The 19,985-nt window shown below is 35.4% G+C and overlaps 1 protein-coding gene across 5 annotated transcripts in view; it reads left to right on the top strand.

Moving 5' to 3' along the window:
• The window catches only part of STK3 (serine/threonine kinase 3), a 228,832-nt gene that overhangs the window by 55,357 nt on the left and 153,490 nt on the right, over window positions 1-19,985 (top strand). For all 5 annotated transcript variants that reach the window (XM_054708206.1, XM_054708205.1, XM_008148510.3 and 2 more), the window contains 2 exons: window positions 6,411-6,575; window positions 7,070-7,237. In XM_054708206.1, coding sequence (XP_054564181.1) covers window positions 6,411-6,575; window positions 7,070-7,237 — 333 coding nt within the window. The remainder of the gene's footprint in view (window positions 1-6,410; window positions 6,576-7,069; window positions 7,238-19,985) is intronic.

Genomic DNA, 19,985 nt, shown 5'->3' with positions numbered 1-19,985 from the left:
CTATCTTTCCACTTAAGAATTTGTAGGTATAGGCAGCAGAGTTTGGCCTTAATCTGCCTTCACATTTTGTACTATTTTCCCATATTCAAAGAACTATTCAGTAGTACTGGATTTCATACATTTTTATGCCCATTGCCTTTACACATTCCTAGTATTTTCTTTCCTGTTTAGTCACCTGATAAACTTTGTTCATTCTTCAAGAGTCAGCTCAAAAGTCACCTCCTCTGTGAAGGCTTCCTAGAGTGGGGGAGAATTGGGTGGTGAGATCATCAAGGCTAGCAGGAACTGCATCATTCAAGGCCTGAGGTTACATTAGATGGCTTGAACTTCATTTTAAGAATACTAGTTCTGGTGCATAATCAGCTTTAGGAACTGCTGTCCTGGGGTGTCCTATAGCTAGTCCTGTTGTTGCAGGTATCACTTAGTATTGTAATGTTTTGTTCCTGTGCCCTTCTCTTCCTACTAAATTCTGAGCACCACGAAGGCCAGGGCAGTGTACAAGCTCTTCGTAAATTCTTGTTACTGCCTACTTCCCACGGTTGTGTTCAGGTGTTAAATGAAATGATACCTGTAATGTGGCTGATACAGTAAAAACTCAGTAAATCTAAGCTGTTGTTGATGTTATCATTAGCATCACTGATAGGTAAATCCTGACTCGGGGAATATACAGGTTGATTTCTTGAAAGAGGCAAGATCTTATCTAGGCCTTAAAAGACTGTGTAAAGATTGTATTAGTGAATTTTTATTAAATGGTTTTCAAGACTTTATGAAAAGTCACTGTGAAAGTTGAAACTTAAATTTTATAATGAAATATCCATAGTTCTCTGTCTGTCTTCTCTGGCACTTGAAAAGGTGAAATATGCCTCAGTTTTTTTGTTTCTTTAATATATAATAGATACTATGCATAGAATTAATGCATTACTTTATATGCAGAAATAATGTCAAAAGCTAAGTTTAGCTAAGATTGTCAAATATTCATTTTTAGAAAGTGAAAGTTTTTAATTTTGTATGAACTTAAAAAACATCAATTTGTTTTTACTGACAAGAACATTAGGGCAGTATGTGTATTTTAAAATAGCTTGTGCATGTGCCCTTGAGACAAGTTGGTGGGTCCATTTTTATCAAAACCATATACACAGAGACATATTAAATGTATCATATTATTATACTAATCATATGACTCTAGAGACAAAAGTAACCAGAGGACTAAAGCCTATCAAAACCATCTTTTTGTTTTTGTACAATGAGATTCTTTTTAAATTTGCCAGTGAATTCATACCAGTATTGGAACCAGATGTAGACTTCCGTCTTTTAATATATTAGCTCAGCTATAAAGTCTCATTTTTATCCCTGATTACTGAGTGTTTCATTCATGGTTTATTATCTCTTTCCCACCCTCTTTTACTTATTTATTTATTTTGTTAAGACTATAAAATGTGATTCAAATGATTTTAAAATGACATTACCCTATTTGCACAGTGAAAGAAGTGAAACCTGTAATGTATTGAAGACAACCTAATTAAATACACAAATGAAATACTTTGTTAAAAGTTTTCATTGGAAAGGATTCTTGATAGATATCATTAAAAGAAGAGTTAGCTGTGGGTTGAGAATGGATCTAGTTTTTCATCTTAAGAACTGAAAACTTACATTGCCTCCTTCTATAAAAAGGCAGAACCTCTTTCCTATGTGTTTTTTTTTTTTTCTTTCTCCCCTAAATGTTTTCAGTATAAACTTGACCATTTTGATATGGTTGGATATGGGTCTATCTGAAGTGATGAAAAGTCTTAATTATAGAAATGAAAAAGATACCCCTTTAAATTTTATATACTATTGGTTATAAGCAGTTCTTTCTATTGTGAAATAGAAATCAAGCCACTTTTGATAACTGGCTGTGTTTATATGTAAGTGAATTTTTAAAAACATTTAAAGGTGGTTTGAGAAATAAAACGATATTTAGGAAAATGATGGTCAACTGACTACACAAACTTCGCTCCCTTCCTCCCTTCTTTAAAACAAAAGAAGTAAACATCTAGATCAAGGCCTACTGTGTCCTGTCCAATACAAATTCCTATCTCCTTCCTTTCTCATTCTTCTCCATTTGTCATACAAAATACTTGTAGGGTGGCTTAAATGTTGATATAGATATTGCTTTTATACAAAGTTCATTTAAAACTATTGATATTTCAGAGAGACCAGGTAAACATTTATTTCTCCAAATCTGATAAGATTTACCTGCATTTTGGCACTAAGAAGGCTGAAATTTGGCCCATCATTTTAATCATTTTTCTTACTTTAAAGAAAATGGTCCTTACTTGATTTCTGAGTACAATTCCTAACTATTATATTTGTACTCTTCAGTTAATTATTTGAATTACTCTATTGGTAGTTTTTCCTTTTTCTGGACAGTGAACTACTTTTTTTTAATTCAAAGCCCAATTTTAATGCCACTCCTTTTTCCTTTCCAAATTAATTGCTCTCACCTGTGGTTCATACTAGTTTACTAGAGATTTTTTTAATTGAATGTACATCAGGTGCTCAATAAATGCTTCTTTCAGTGAATGAATGTTATCTAGAGCTTTTTGAAAATAATTCTGCATTCTTAGGTCATTTTTACACATGGCTTATACTCTTCCTGTCTGCCACATGTGCTGTTAATACTCAGCAACATTGTGACCCATATGGGATAATTTTATAATTGATCCCTCATTGTTTTAATTTGCTTTTCTTTGATAATTAGTGCAGTTTAATGTTTTCCATGTATATTACCCAGCTCTATTTTTAGTTTGGTGAATTGTGTGTTCATTTTTTGCCTGTTTACTTGTTGGGATTTGATTATTTTTCTGAAGATTTATGTGAACTCTTTATAGTCTAACTAATTCTATACATTAAATATCTTACTATATTTGCTCTGAATACTTTTCTGTGATCTAAGCTTATAGTTTTTATATAGATAAAGCTTATAAATCCTCATAATTCTTTGTTTGCTTTTTAAGTTGTAAACTATTCTTCCTACCTACTGATTTGATACTTTGATTTTCTTCTACTTTTATTTAAATATTTTTACAATATTTCAATCACTGATCTGTGTTTATTTTAGTGGGATTAAATATGTGTTTTCAATAAAATACTCAGAAAGCCACCTATAATGTCCTCAGTTAAGGTTATTTTTTGGGCCAGGTGAGTCTTCTTACTTGCAGAGTTCATTAACCGGTTATACTTGTTTTGTTTGACTGGCACACAGTTTAAAATAATGTAAATTTGAATGCTGAGATGAAATAAGCACCCTGCCTGATATTGTTTTACTGCTTGTTTATGGCTGGTATCCATTATTACTGTTTTTGACCAATGGTGGCTGTTCTGATTGATTAGTATTATGGCTGGCTACTGTTCTCATTAGACATTGCCTTTACTGATTGCCAACTATTTTGAATATCACTCTTGGACAACTCCCTATTTTCTTATATTGAGACCAGTTCATACATTTATGTTTGTGACATCTGGCAAATAGACGTATAGATTGTAGAGTCAGAAAACGTGAGCTTTGTCACTTAACAGTAGTGTGACATTTGATAGACCACTTAATTTCTCTAAATTGTTTCCTCATCTGTAAAAAGGGATGACAGTGTTTCTGTTTACTTAATTGAGTTGTGAGTCACATAAAATACCCTTTATAGTTGTAAAGTAATATAAAAATTTAACTTGTTATATTTGTGTTGTAGAAAATATTTCTTCATTTGGTTATTGTTGTTTAAATTATTTTATTGAGGGATAGAAACCTTTCATTTAATAATTGAAGTTAAAAGTCTTAAAGTACAGATACCAGATTTGAGCCTTAATATTCAAGTGGATTGTTAAAATACTACTATCGCACAAATAATTTTCAATTAAGACATATCCATGTATTAGTATGAATGACTGGATGGTGCATCATTTTTTGATTAGGGCAGAATATTAAGTGACCTCTGTAAGAGGCACTCCTGTAACTCCAGCACCCTCTGTCTCACTCAGCCACAATCTCTGCTGGTTTCCACAGCCAGAAGTTATGGGACCTTCTCTTCCTGCCACTGGAACCCTGGGATGGGGGGCCTGGTGTGGGACTGGGAATCTTCTCTCCTCATAGGACACCTCCGCAGCTGAGATACCTCTCCCGAATTTTAACAGCCACATGTGAATGTGGGACCAGCCCGTTCTGCACCTGTGCCCCTCCTACCAGTCTTGATGTGGCTCTTTATGTCCTCAGTTGTAGGACTTCTGTTTAGATAGACTTCAGGCAGTTCTGAATGATACTTCTTAGTTTTATTGTAATTTTGATGTGGTTCCGGCCATCTTGAATGGAAGCTTGTATTACACTCTTTTCTATCAAATTATCATCAAATTATCCCTTCCCCTAGTAAGCTCCATGAGAGCAAGGACACTTCTTGTTTTGTTCACTACCTTATCCCTAGCAACTGCTGTAATTTCTGGCATGTAGATGGTGCTTGGTAAATATTTATTGAATGAGTAACTGGCATTCTGAACCAGTTATCTATCAAGTAAGATTTTTAGATTATCACTGAGGAGTGTATGATTAAGAGATGGCTTGGAATTATCGTAAGGTGTTTTAATTTGAAAAGGGAGAGGGCGAGTTGACACTTCAGGAGTTAACAGAAGGAGGTCCAGGTTGTTTGTTACTTTTTTTTTTATGAAGAAAGCACATATATACAAAGCTAACACATTATTCAAAAGTATTGCGTACATATAGACATGTATAATATAGTTATGATATTGATATTGATATATTGATGTCATATGCAAATATAAGCCATCTTCCAATTTGCTTAAGGATTTTAATATGGTCAGGGCTTTAAAAAATCGAGGTGAAATTAACACAACATAAAATTAACCTTTTAAAAGTGAACAATTCAGGTGTATTAGTGCATTGACAATGTTGTGTAATCACCACCTCTATTTAGTTCTAAAATATTTTCATCCTTTAAGCAGTTGCTTCCCATTTCTCCAGCCTCTGGCAACCACCACTCTGCTCTTTTTCCTGTGGACTTGCCCATTCTGAATATTTCATGTAAATGGAATCATACAATACATGCCCTTTTATATCTGGCTTCTTTCACTTAGCATAATGTTTTTGAGGTCAATTCACAGTGTAGCACATGTCAGTACTTCCTTCATTTTTTATGACTGAATAATACACCGTATGTATATATTATAATTTGTTTATTCATTCATCTGTTGATAGACATTTCAATTGTTACTAACCTTTTGGCCATTGTGAAGAGTACTGCTATGAACATTTATGTTTGAGTACCAGTTTTCCATTTTTTTGAGTGTATAACTAGAAATAGAATTGCTGGGTCATATGGTAATTCTATGTTTAACTTTTCTTTTCAATGTTTTGACTAACTAAATATTGTTTTCCATAGTGCTGTACCATATTGCATTCCCACCAGCAATGTATGAGAGTTCTAATTTCTTCACATGCTTACTAACACAGCTTTCTATTTTATTTTTTTTATTATAGCCATCCTTGTGGGCATGAAGTGGTACCTTGTTGGAGTTTTGATATGCATTTCTTAATGGCAAATGATGATGATGTTTAACATCTATCTTTTCATGTGTGGCCACTGGTATATTTTTGGAGAAATGTCTATTCAAGTTTGTGTTTCCATTTTCCTAGTCTGTCTCTGACGTGTTCATTTTTTCAGTTCTCATTATTAGGGTCAGAAATCCATGGTGTGGGTGTGTGAGGAATGCCCTGGCTAGAAGCAGGAGGAGTGTTTTTGGTGCTTCATGCAGGAGTCTCTTGGCAATCCACCCTTCACCTTTCCTCTGCTTTATGTAAAACTGTTGGTTTTTGTTTTCATCAGGAATGGGTTTGTGCCCTGGTGGGTGTGGCTCAGTTGGTTGGGTGTGGTCTTTCCTTGCAAGGAAATGTTGCTGTTCAATTCCTGGTCAGGGCACGTTCCCTTCTTCTCTCTCTAAAAATCAACATTAATTTATTAAAAAGCACCCTATTTTAAAAAAGAAAGAATAGGATGCATCAGAGGGAAGAGTGTCTGAATTTTCTTTTTCAGGACAGATAGCTGCAGTATTGCTACCTCATTGTTAGAAGATGTGGAAGAAACTGGTATCTTAGGGTCCTGTTGATTTTGGGGATGTTATATGCTTTAGAAATGACATTTATAATTTTAAAGAAAGGAGAAATTTAATGATGAAATTTTCTTTCATTAGTAAAGTGTGTAATTAGAGTGACAAAGATTATCAAAGAACCAGAAGAGGTTCTCAGATTTTTACTTGTAGCCTTTTCCTGGAGTTTGGATGGTCATCAGAAAGGAGTGCTTATTACCCTGCTCTCTTGTAAGAGTTTATCTAACATGGTATTTCAATCAGTTTTTTTAAATATTTCTTTCCAGTTAACAGAAGATGAAATTGCAACTATTCTTAAATCTACTTTGAAAGGACTAGAATATTTACACTTTATGAGAAAAATACACAGAGATATAAAAGCTGGAAATATTCTTCTCAATACAGAAGGACATGCAAAATTGGCTGATTTTGGTGTGGCTGGTCAGTTAACAGTAAGTGTAATAATTTTGGAAATGCTTTTGGCTTATGTGTCGGTTTAATTGTGTCTAAACTTTAATAACTTTTTGGGGGTATGGAAAGAAATGTATAAGTTCATTGTTCTTGGGTAGAAGGAGCCATAATTAGAGTATTTTTTATTAGTTTTATTTACAACTTAAGAAACATTGAGTAAATACAAAAATATATGTAGTCATTGAAATGCTTAAGTGTTCAAAGAGGAAAGCTACATGGGTTAATTTGTGTAACTTCCCTCGTTATAGTACTGTCCTTAATGACGATAGTGGAGATAAGTTACTTGTGGACTCATTTTAGAATTCAAAATTCTTAAATATGTCATGTTATAACTAGCTGAAATTTTAGGAAAATAGTCAATTTCATCTGTAATCTGTAGTATTGAGGTTTTCACATACATATTTTAAGAGTATGCTGGCAAACAGATTCCTCAGTATTTTTGTACTAGTATTTATGACTGTGTAATGTTTTACAGGACACAATGGCAAAACGCAATACTGTGATAGGAACTCCATTTTGGATGGCTCCTGAGGTAATTCAAGAAATAGGCTACAACTGTGTGGCTGACATCTGGTCTCTTGGCATTACTTCTATAGAGATGGCTGAAGGAAAACCGCCTTATGCTGACATTCATCCAATGAGGGTAAGAAAATGATGGTTTTTCTAAAAATGTCAATGTTGTAAGCATTGCAGTGTTGTAATGTCAGTGTAAGTAAATATAAAGTAAAATACGTCCATCTGAATTTAGGTTCTGTACAGAAATGGTAAAATTATCTGTCAAAGAATAGTGACAGTTAACTTCCTCCCTCTAAATCCTTAATTGTGAGAAAAGAAGTGAAAGCTATGTATGCTCTCTACAATACTGTTTCCCTCCCCACAAGATATACCTGTAAAATTTCCCTGGCTTTTCAATAGAAGAAAGCGTTGGTAAGTTCACTGCATTCTTTAATTCATTGTTTTCTCCATGTTGCAGTGGAGGCATTGGAAGAAATCAGTTCTTTCTTTTCTACTCACCCTACAAATTCTGCCTTTTTGTGTTTTTGTTTATTTGTTGTTGTTTTTAAATCCTCACCGTAGAATATGTTTATTTATCCAGAGGGTGGGGGGGAGAGAAACATTGCCTCCCATACGTGCCCCAACCAGAATCATGGGATGCCGCTCCAAACAGCTGAGCCTCCCGGCCAGGGCTGCCTGTCTTGTGTGTTTGTTTCTCCCCCTTTTCTGCTCTTGTCTGAGGCTAATACAGTATTTTTAGAATTCTGATTTCTAATATCGCCGTGTACTTGTTAGCAAATTAATCTTATTTCTTTAGTTAGTGCTTAGTGAGGAAATGTACTGTCTCTTTTATTGAATGTTATATGCTCTATGAACACCTTTTCCAGGATAATTTTTGAATTTGAAGTACATACCTTGCATATTCAAGCCTAATTGCCTGTGCTTTAGGGTTTGTGATAATACAGTTTTTACATTTATTAGTATGTGAATCTCAATTTATTATAGATCAATATATTTATCTTTGTAAACTTATTGCCCTCTAGTGGCTGTAGTCACCTCAAGAAGAAGAGATATTAGAATGAAGGGCAAAGGGAAAGAAAGGGAGAGAGAGAGAGTGTGTGTGTGTGTGTGTGTGTGTGTGTGTGTGTGTGTGTGTATAAAGAGAGAAGATGGTATCCGGGTGACTGGAGAAATGTGTGAAGTAAATAGTTGGGAGGAAAAATAATGCAGTATTTTAGAATATCTGGAGAATAAATTGTAATTATTTCTGATGTTGCAATGTTGTTATGGATTGAATTTCAATAATAAAGGCACAGCGCATTATGCCTAAAAATATTAATAAGTTTGCTTGCCACTTTACAGAGAGTTTTTTGAGTAATACAGTGGTGTAAAATATGTATTATCCTCTTCTGCTTATGAATTCCTTTGTTAAAATGAAAAATAAAAACAACATGAATTTGTTGAATAATAACTTGAAAAATATGTACAAGGTCAGCATAATATCGGTAACACAGATTCTCATTCCTTATCTGATTATCTTATATTATTTATCTTTGGTACTTTTAGTTAGAATGATTTTAGGGTGATTCTCCAACTAGGTGTATTTGAGTTTGGCTTTGTGAGGTAAACGTAATTATCCAAGGCAACCTAGCTAAGGGCCAGAGCTGGGACTTGTCCCAGGACTTAGACTATTACTGTCTGCTTCCTCCTTGTGTAAATTTTATTTTCCCATTCAAATAGTCTCTCGAGCAGATAGCAAAGAATTGTAATATATGGCGCTACTTTCCAAGATCTTAAAATATCACTTGACAGTTTGATTTAACAATATGAAATAGTAAGAATATATTTGAAGGTATTATATCTCTTTAAATTCTATCTATCTAATCTATCTTTTAATCATACTTTCTAGGATGCCTTCCTCACTTTTTTCTACCAATTGAAGTTCTACCCATTTTTTAAGTCCCACCTCAGTTTTTACTTCTAGTAGATTCTTCCTTGATAGTTACTATCTAAGTTGATTTCTTTTGTCCCTTATAATTTGTGTATAGGCAACTCTTGACTCTACAGTTCTTTGGCTATTTTATCAAGTGTTGCCTTATGCATTTCTAAAAACCATATGGTTTTAAGTTGCTATGTAAATTATCATTATTTAACTTACCTCATGTTTGTGAACTACCTTACAAATTAGAGCATGAACTGCAAGTCTTGGGAAACTATCCAGATCATGTTGCAGATAGAAGTTTTCCAAAAGTTGAATCTTCACTTGAAAGCTCAGATTTTTATCATTGTAAACAAATACTACAGTTTTTCTTGAAATGATAGATTGACTTGGTTCATTTTTGAGAAAATGTCTTGTCAAATAACCAAGTTTGAATAGCTGTGGTTTTTCTGTCAGTTAGTTTTTCAAGTAAAATTGGTGTTCCTTGAAAAACTAGTTACAGCTCGTGAAGCTTGCTGTTCAGTCACACAAGTGCTTTTCCTTGAGATAAGCATTGTTCTGCGTAGAGCACATGTGCATTATGTGTATTTCCCATTTTGTCACAAAGAATATTAAAAAGATATCAGTAAATTTAACAATATTTACTGCTTCATCAAGGTTTGAATAGTTTGGTGGGGGTGAAGGGGGGTGGGATGGGAAGGTAAAAGAAAACTGTCCAAGAGAGAAACAAGATGTTGAAGTCCCAGCTAAAGATGGAAAGTGGAGGTTGTAGTGTTATCAATCTTGGCTTGCCTCTAGGAATGCTCAGCCATGGAATGGAGTGCATTATGGCCTTGATCCCAGGTTTGGGTTATAATGAATGAGTGTCTTAGAAGGATGGGGCTACAGTGCATTTAAGAATACTGTTCAGAGGATAGTTGAGGGTTACCAATGGGGTATAGTCTGGAAAGAGAGGAGAGAGTATAAGGAAATGCAGGGATCAAGGAGCTAGACAACGTTCTTCACTTTTGCTGCATAGCAGTTCCCTGGGGAGCTTTGAAAAATTTCTGGTGCCTGAGTCCTACCCCAAACCAATTAATTCAGAGTATCAGTCTTTTCAGTGAGGTCAGAGAGCGGATAAAGTTGTAGTTCAGGTACGAGAAAGCTGGTAGGATATAAAACTCTGATCAATGAGTGAAATATTGAACTTTTCTTTTTAAATTAAAATTTCTTCTTAAACAGCTCAGTAAAATAAATATTTTAATGAGTGGGTTGGATGAAATGGATATTTAAAGGATTATGTTATTTGTTAAGATGACACAACTTGCAAGTGGCAGCACTGAGATATGAGCTCAAGCTAGTCTATGTTCTTGCCTAGATACCAAAGAAATATCTTCTGTGTTTGCAGTTGACCCTGGAACAATGTGGGGCTTAGATGTGCCGACCCCCCGAGTAAATGAAAATTTGTGATTCTTTCTAAACTTATCTACTAATAGGCTATTGTTGATTAACACATATAAATAAATAGTTTATTAACATATTTTGTATGTTATAGTTTTTATACTGTATCTTTTTTTATACTGTATCTTAATAAAGTAAGCTAGAGAAAAGAAAATGTTATGAAAAAATCATAAGGAAGAAGAAATACATTTCACATATTGAGGAAAATCCACATGCAGTTGAAACCTGTGCTGTTCAAGGGTCAACTGTATACCACATCTGTATGCAAATGGAGGAGTGGCCAGCAAAAATAAGAAATCTACCAACCATATTATGTCATCATTATAATTATTAATTTAAAATATGAGCCTTCTGAGTTTGTTCCAGAGGGGCAGGAAATATAGACAGATTTAATTTTTGTGTGTTTTGTTCCCCACTTACTTTTTGGTAGCAATATAGGCTTATGAGTTAACCAGTAGTCGACAAAGTTGTCACAATAGAATGAAGAGGTGATTGACGGAAAGACCACTACAACTGATGGAGGTAAAGAAAGCTAGTTCTTTTAATATAACTAAAGGGTATCATACAATTTACTGCACAGAGATGGCTATCTAGAACAGGAGGCTAAGTTAGGATGTTGGGGGCCAGCTTCCCTCGCCTCCACATCCTGGGGTTGGGGTGGGGTGTCCAGCTACTGTTGATATTGCCTGATTGGAGTAAGGATCCTAACTAGTCTATCTGAATTACCTTTGGCCATTCTCACCAGGATATACCTCTTTCTGTTATGCCTGCCCTCTAGATGCATATAAATAGGAACAACTCCAGAACAGTGATGCTGTCTCCCAAGACTGAATGAACTAGGAGTTGGTTTCCTAGTAATTTTTTCAGACATACCACCCCTTGAGTACGTCCATTCTCCAGGCCTGCTTGAGAACCTTGCTTGCTTAGGCCAGCAAGAATTAGGGACAAGAGGAAGTGCATCTTCCTCTAGAATAGGATAGTTAGAGGGAATTGCCACTGCCTGAATAGTCACTAGTTAACATTGTGCTTTTTACTGGTTAAGCTTTTGAAAGACATATATTTCGAGTGTCATAGCCAGAGGGATGTGAAAACTCAAAGAAGGTGCTAAATTAGAAAAGGAAAGTAATTATATTAAATTGGAACTTGGCGGTTAATTGAGAATGGGTCTTTTGAAGGTGTTAAGGCTGAAGTAATTTATTTTACGTGCCTTTAGTATGTCATTTTATTAAATATTGGTACTTTAATCATTCCTGAGAGAGAATAAGAGATATTTAGAGTATCAATATTCAAGGAGGAATTTCCTAATAAAAAGAGCTATTAAAAACATTGGATTTGTTTGATGGAAAGGGATGAACTAAATTTTTTGGTTTTGATAGAACTTTTTCTTTAAAAGAAACATTTGTAGTTTATGCAAATCAAGTCTTTATTGTGGTAGATAGTAATAATTATCTGTGTAGTGAAGGACACCGATGAAGTACACACTAAAATATGTAAAACTTTCTAAACAGAGGACTGAAAATGTGCTTATAAATTTTTTTCCCAGCTGTTAGATTAAGATTAATGAGTAATGGCAAATGGAAGTAAATCTATCTGCTCAAAATGTTAACTGAAACAAATTTTATTAAAACCCAGTTTATTTTTAAAAGTTAAATATGAAGTCACCAAATTAATTTTAGTAAGTTAAATAAATAAAATATTTAAAAAATTTAATTTTGAATTCAGTTAACCACAAACTTCTGTGGAGAGCAGGTTCCTCAACCCTTTAGGAAATATAATTATTTAAAAAAATCAGGAAATGAGTGAATAGCATCCTTTTTCTAAATATCTATCACTGTATCCCTCCATCAAACCTAAGCACTCCAGTTCTAATACTAAGTACCCTTGTAAATTCTTCCTTGGTAGTCAGTCCTTTGGGAGGCCTTTGGGTCAGATAGTTTTCACTCTCTGTTTATAACTTGCAGGTCTACAAGTAGGATTACTCATTTGTAGTTAATTATATACTAAGGGGTGGGCAAAAGCAGGTTTACAGTTGTGAGTAAACCTATTCTTGTATTATATATTATTCCATACAAACAACTATAAACCTTCTTTTGCCCACCCATATGTTACTTTGTTTTATGCAATAAATGTGTTCTGAACTTGTATAAATATTTAATAGTTGTAAATCAGCATTTTAAATTCTTTGGATAGTATTTAAAAAAATAATTTTAATGACACCTTAGTAATGAGACTAACACTCTTGAACCTTATGTGCCATGTATTGTGTACATTTTTATGGTAGGATATAACTGTTATCACTCACACAAAATTTAGTCATTAATATTAAAATATTATTGATTTAGTATTAATGTTAAAAATGGGAAAAATGCATATTTTAATGTGGAGGCAGGGAAGTCAAACTCTGGATCAGTTGGGTTGTCTCTGCTGTTCTGCACTGGTTAATTCACATCAGAGAAAGAAAATGTCGTTTAACTATGGATGTTTGGTTTTTGAAGACAAGTACCCTGAAATTTTCTTTCTGTATTCTTTTACTCCTGTTCCTCTCTCCTTTGTTTCTTTCTACAAATATTTAGTGCACATTTATCATGCACCAGTTGGACTTTGAGGATGTAGTGGTAAGCAGAAGAGACATGTTTCCTGTTCTCTTGGAACTTTTGAGTCCAGTGAAAACTAGAATTCTAATGTTAGAATTCTGTGGCTTTATAGGGGTAGATATACATTCTGTTATTTGGAATATAAGACCATACATACACCGTTATAACTTTTATTCAATTATATGTACGTATGTTACAGATTACATAGGATCCTATGGCGATAGGTGAGAATTTTATTACTTTGTCATTTCATATATCACTTGTTTTTCTCCCTTGAATGTATCCTCGTCTTCCTTTTTTTCTCTTCTTCTCGTTCCTGCCTCTACTTCCTTTGTTCCCCTCACTGGCAGCACGTGGACATGAATGCTTACACACCCCCCTTCCCACCTCAGCTTTCCTGTATTTTCATATTGCCTTTTTGCGTCCCTGTATATTTCCTACATTTTTCTGCTGGATTCTTTTAGGTGATAACCTGATTCTACTAACCACACTTCCAGATCAGAAATAGCCACGGATCTAAAGGAGTAGGGCAAATTGGATCATTGGAGAATTTCAGTACTACTTTCAGGACATATGGTTTTTCACTCTATTTGAAAGTTAGAGTTTTTCTGCCCTGCGGTCCTAATACATGTGGGAGTACTAAGCATTCCAACCCCTAAATTGGGGATTAAGGTTTATTACAGAGACAGTTTCAACATATTTCTGTCCAGTTGGAATTATTATTTTTGAAGAGATGAACAAGGAGGAGAACAGAATGAATAGATCTCAGCTTCTCTTGGTTGAGCGTGCTGAGGTTACCCCGGAGGGTTTCACAGGGAAGATAAATTCCCACTGCTAATTTATATTCAAACCTTACTATTGATGTTGCCAAGTGCTTTGTAAACGTGATTAGTTTGGTAACCATTGAGGAAACAATCATCATTTTCCTACTGACATACAAATTACATGAATATAAATTGTAGTTTTGGAGACATTTTTATTAAGTACTATATTGCTTACAGTAAGAATCATTGAGAAAGAATTACACTAAAATACATCTTTTTAAGATTTTAATGTGGGATGCTGACAGAGACAATATTTCTCTGTATTTGCGTGGGAGCATTTAAAGGAGGCCATTTAAGTTGATTTATTAATGATTATAAGGTGGCATTTCATTTCAGGCTCTTTTGACTATGATTCACAGTATGAATATATTTCACACTTGACCCATTTTTGTGTGTGCACACACAACTGGTACATAATACATAAAACAGTATTATCTTTACTATGTAATCTACCTTGATTTCTGTTCTATCAGTCATGTTTCATTGTCTCTCTTTTTATTCTGTTTCATTAAAAAATATAGGTGGTTCAAATCTGTTCAATTGATTTCATGATCAGTATTAGTTTGTAACTTGCATTATAGAGAAAAAAAAAATCACTGAATCAGGCTTTAGAAGTCTTACTTCAAGTCCTGAAACAATTTTGTTACCTATGAATTAGTTTTAAAGCATTTTCATATGTCCATTTCTGCGAGTTACGTAAATGAGCAATAAATATAAAATGGTAGCTATATAGATATATTAAGTAGCCTTATTAAGTTGCTTTTCAAATCTCACATAGTGACAATAATTTAGTTCAAGTTCTTGCAGAGAGTTCCTAGTTAATAATATTTGCTGTCGTCACTTAAGGAGCTCTTGGGTATGGAAAGGATCAGTTGCTTTAACATCATCTGACGTTGTTTTAGGGGACCCAGTAGAGTTGGAGATATTGGGACTTTACACAGTACCCAAAGGAGTCTATTGCCAGCCAAGGGAGGTTGCTGACAGCTTTTAAGCCCTTCTTGTGGCTGCTGAGATGACTTCTTCAGCCTTTATTAAAAAAATATGGAAACAATGAACCCATGAGGACAGAGATACACGTGGACTGACTTTTCTAACCTCAGGTCAGACTGATACACAGATGCTTTCTCCTTCATTTCCACTATGGACCGGCCCAGTGTTGGAAACGTGATTCAAAGGAGAGTAGCATGAGCTCTCTCTGCGGCGAAGAATTCAGAGTTAGCGGACCCCCAGAAATTGCATTTAAATGTTAGTGTTGGTGCAGTTGTGGATTTTTCTGGTACTAGAGTTCAGAATTTTTATCAAATAAAAATAGGGACTCCTTGAAACAAGGGTTTTTTGACCCAAAAGATTGAAAACTGTGACTCTCAAAATCAATGACCCTCAAGAAAGTTTATTATGTTGCATATTTAGGATAAGGTTTTATTTACTGTGTACTTGATCACAGCACATCACTGTTCTGTGTTTTAATCTGGGAACAGATTAAATATGTATGTATATGGCGTCTATGATTCCCCTCCCCTTAAATATTCTTTTACTTCTGGAAAGGATAGTTTTAGGTCTGCTAGTTACTGTCTAAAGTTCCTCATTCTACTGATTTAAAAAAATCTGAATTCTCACATCACCTTTTCTTTGACTTTCTTATGGCACTTTTAAACTTACTGTGTATTATCTTAGTTATTATGTAGTCTTATTTCCCTTACTAAATCTAAGTTTTAAATACAAGTGTGTTTCATTTCAACTTTGTGTGTCTAATTGAACCTAGCAGAGTGACTTATACATAAGAGCATCCAATAAATATTTCTGTTCAATATGTGCTCGATTCCCTTTCTTATCTCAAAGATACTTCTCGGCTGTTAATATTGAAATCTGGCAAGCTTACATTCTTCTTTCTTACAATAATAAATTTTGTATTTATAACAGATTAAGAGTTAGTGAAATAAACTAAGAAATGAAAATAAGTAAATACTAACCAAATACAACTTGAAAGGCCTGTCTTTTAAATTTTAAATTGATATAATTCACATACATTTTTTTTTTTTGTACTTTAGATCCTGTTCCCTTGTTGAAGGAGATCAGAAAGACTAGTGTGAGCACCGTATAGTGTTGCCTTCTGGACAGTAGCTTTGGTTTGCTAATCTACAATAATAAAAGAGTAAGATGCAAATTGACCATACCTTCACAATGCCTACCAGCCAATCAGGAGTGAGTATGCAAATTAACCCAACAAAGATGGCAGGTTAATTTGCATGCACAGGCACCAAGTGGCTGGGGGTGGGGTGACGACGCAGGCGTTCTGCACCGCCCCAGCTGCTCCAGGTTTCTGGGCAGCGTGGGAAGGCTGAAAGGCGGCTCTGGGCCGGAGCGAAAAGACAGCTCCAGGTGGAGCGAAGGCGTTGCCGGCCGCCAGAGGAAGGAAAGCCCATTCTTGCATGAATCTTCGTGCATTGGGCCTCTAGTCTATATATATAAAAGGCTAAGCAACCATCTAACCATCTGACCAGTAGCTATGACATACACTGACCACCAGGGGGCAGATGCTCAACGCAGGAACTGCTGAGCTGCAGTGGCTTGGCAGTGGCGGTTCTCGGGTGATGCACCCCAGAACCAGAGAGGAGGGAGCTTGATTCTGGGGTGTGTCACCCAAGAACTGCCCTTTCACATTCCAGGACCCCTCAGGGGATGTCAGAGAGTCAGTTTCGGCCAGATCCCACAGGCCAGGCCAAGGGACCCCACCTGTCGGAGGGACCCTGCTCACTCCACAGACGCCCTTCGAGCTTCGGTGCAGCCCCAGGTGTGGCTGGCTGGGGAGGGACTGCGGGAGGTTGGCTCCAGGGCATGTCCAGCCCATCTCACCCAGTCCCGCCCCACTGGCCACCTTCTAATTAATTTCCTTTCACTGTGCATGAATCCGTGCACTGGGACACTAGTGGGATATAATTGTTAAGTCTTGTTGAAGACTTACATTTTAAAAGCAGTTGTATAGGCTTACTATATTGATCTTAGTTAAGTTTTGTTTTGTTTTTAAACCAGCCATAGAAACTGTTTAGGCTAGAGACCTTAGCTGGCATTTATTTTAGAAGACAAATATCTACAGTGTGTGTGTTGGGAGGTTGGGAGGTATCTGAAGGCAGTTATTGACTGTAATTTCAAGTGTACTAGTATAACATTTAAAAATTTAAAATTTTTGTAGAAAATGCTATCTACAGCAAATTTGACTTTTGAAATTATTGCTGGAGAGACATTTAAAAAAATGAAGATTGATAAGGCTGACTTTAAAATATATGAATATTAGTTAAATTCTTGCAGAATAGAATTCTGTAGCTGTCTTAGAGGACTATATTAATCACAGATTAATGATTTGATTATGTTAACTTAGTTTTTAATAAACGTTTACATAAATAGAACCATCTTTATTACATCTGTGATCATTTAAATAGCCTAATTACATGTATTTGTGCTATGTAATGAAAGGTAAGGGATAAATGATCAGAGGTGACTGTAAGCATTGCAGTAAGTGACTTACATACTGAAGGTCACCATTGTAATTGGAAGGTTTGTGAATCTCTTAAATTCTGTAATCAAATGAATGATATCAAAGGGAGAAGTAATTTAACATAACAATTGTGGCTTATACTGAACATATGTTCCTGTTAATAAGTTGCATTATGGTCTTTAAGGAATTGTACATAGTTAGTACATTTTGGTTCATTTGATACCCACAGTTTTTCTTAATTTTTATTAGTGAGTTGTTACAGTGGTTAACAAGAAATACACAGATTTAAGTTGCAATAGTTTTCCCAGGGTTATATGATCTAACTTCACAAGCTTCTTGGACATATGTAGATGCTTTTCTATTTTGCTTTAGTTATGACATACAATTGATATAGGCAAGCATGAAAGCTTGGTCAAATTTTCCCATTGCTTTTTCTGGATCTTGCTCAGGTTCTGTGGTATTTATGTAGAGCACAATTTTGTTATTTGGGAATGCATGTTGAAATTATCATGTGCACTATTTTGCTGTAGGCCTGTTGGCACTGCCACAAAGGTAATACACTGCCAGTAGGCCATTTCCTTGTCGGCTGCATTTACAATTTAATAGAAATATTACATGACTTTTTAAACAAGTGTTTTGGCAGGGAGGAAATGGCAGATTCCATACAAACAAGCATAGCTTCCTTTCCTTAACCACACTCCAGCTACTCAAGAAATTGTACTTAGTTTCAAGTTTGGGGGTTTAGGGGTTGAATGGGAAGTCAGGTTGAAACAGGAATGACATTGATATTTACTATAAAATAGTTATGTATTTTTAACTGCTGGGTTTTATTATTATATAGTTTCAGTGAGTGACAACCAATATATTTCTGGATTAGAGCTGAAGTTATATTTATGCACTTCACCTGACTGGGAATATCTGGTTTTGATTGCTTGAAAAGATCAGGGCCACCAGATAGATTCTAAGATGATAATATTGGTTTTTGTAGGTTTTTTATAGTTTTGGCTTTGCTTGTAAATTGGTCCTTCATGACCTTTGCCTAAGCGCTGCTTTTATATCAACTATGAAATCATTTTGGGAACTAGAGAATATGGAAAGAAAATTTGTAGACTTGATGTAAAGTATAATGGGTTCCCAGGTTTCCCAAAAGATGGTCAGTTTGTTTTTGTTCTCTATTATATATTTCAAACATGAAAGGTCACGTTTGCAGTTTCTAAAACTTGGATGTTAGTCCATTCTATTCTTCTCTTCTTACGGAATTTAGTTCTTTGGATATTAAATCATTTGTACTTTTAGATAAAATGCTGACCTCCTTAATTCTAAAGTACTTTATAGTTTTGGAAACTTAAAAAAAAAAGTGCTTTACATTTCAGCCTTTATTGTGGTCACATTCTGCTTTCTAGTGTAGATCCCAGCTTTTTTTTATGTAGGGAAAGAGAACCGTTTCTAGTTAGGCCTTTCCCCTCTTCTTTTCTTATTGCTTCTGACTTCTTAGCCAACTTACCTGGCAGCTGTAGTAAGCTGTGCTGCTGTGGTGTGGTAGAGACTGGCATTGGGTGTGTTCTTATAGCCATCACAGCATTGGCTTTTGTTATTTTCCATGTTTTAGTTTGTTGGTAATGGACATATGGACATCATATGTTCCACAGAGTACTGTATGAAGCCAATTTGAACTGTTTCCATTTGCCTCAAGTCCAATCATGATATTTATTTTTCCATGGCACTTACCCAGATTATCCATACCTCCTGCTTAGCTTGTGTCACTGCCACCATGGGCTGTATTTCTTCTGATTGCCTTCATTTTTTCACAGTATCTAATTGCCTAGTCCTTCTTAGCTTTCTTTGCACAGCATTGATTGATGTTTATAAAGTATCCCAAGATCTCTTAGATAACAGATACTCAGGTGCATAGTAGTATGAGATTCAGCTTGTTTTTTGTTTATACATAAGGAAAGTTTTATATCCAGCTTCATAGACTGGAATTGAATATTTTAGTGGAAAACTTAGAAGAGTAGCAGTATGATTTTAGACATTATTGCTTACTTTTTATTATCAGCAATAATGGCAATGTGATCTATATTCCAGAGTCCCTTTCATATATCAAATCAGGTAATTTTATTCCTAAATTTTGGAGGGAAGATCCTAGATGCTCCCTTTTAGGCTTGAAAAAATATGACTACCTTATTGTTAGCCACAGCCATTCTAGCCCTCTGTAAAGTCATTTTAGGTACTGATTTTCAGAATAGGAATAGATGAGTTGCTGTAATTTTATGACTTTCAGTGAGCCAATTATTACTATGACTGGGAAGCTTTGGCTGCACACAGCAATGCATTTATTCATTCTTTCAGCAGATATCTCTGAGCACCTACTATGTGTTAAGACTATCCCAGGTGCTGAGGATGCAGAAATAAAAAGTTTTGTTTTATTGAGCTTATAGTCTAACTAGAGGCCTGGTGCACAAATTCATGCACGGGTGGGTCAGCTGGCCCACCCTGATCATTGGCCGGCCCGCCCGGCCCCCATTCGGGGTGAGGGGGGCGATTGGGGGCGGAGCTGGCCAGGGGGAGGGGCCTCGGGTGGTTGGCCAGCTGGCCCCGCCCACTAG

The sequence above is a fragment of the Eptesicus fuscus genome, chromosome 19, assembly GCF_027574615.1.
Source record: "Eptesicus fuscus isolate TK198812 chromosome 19, DD_ASM_mEF_20220401, whole genome shotgun sequence".
In the NCBI taxonomy this organism is placed as follows: domain Eukaryota; kingdom Metazoa; phylum Chordata; class Mammalia; order Chiroptera; family Vespertilionidae; genus Eptesicus; species Eptesicus fuscus.
Note: the sequence above shows the minus strand (reverse complement) of the source record. Positions and strands in the feature narration are given on the sequence as shown.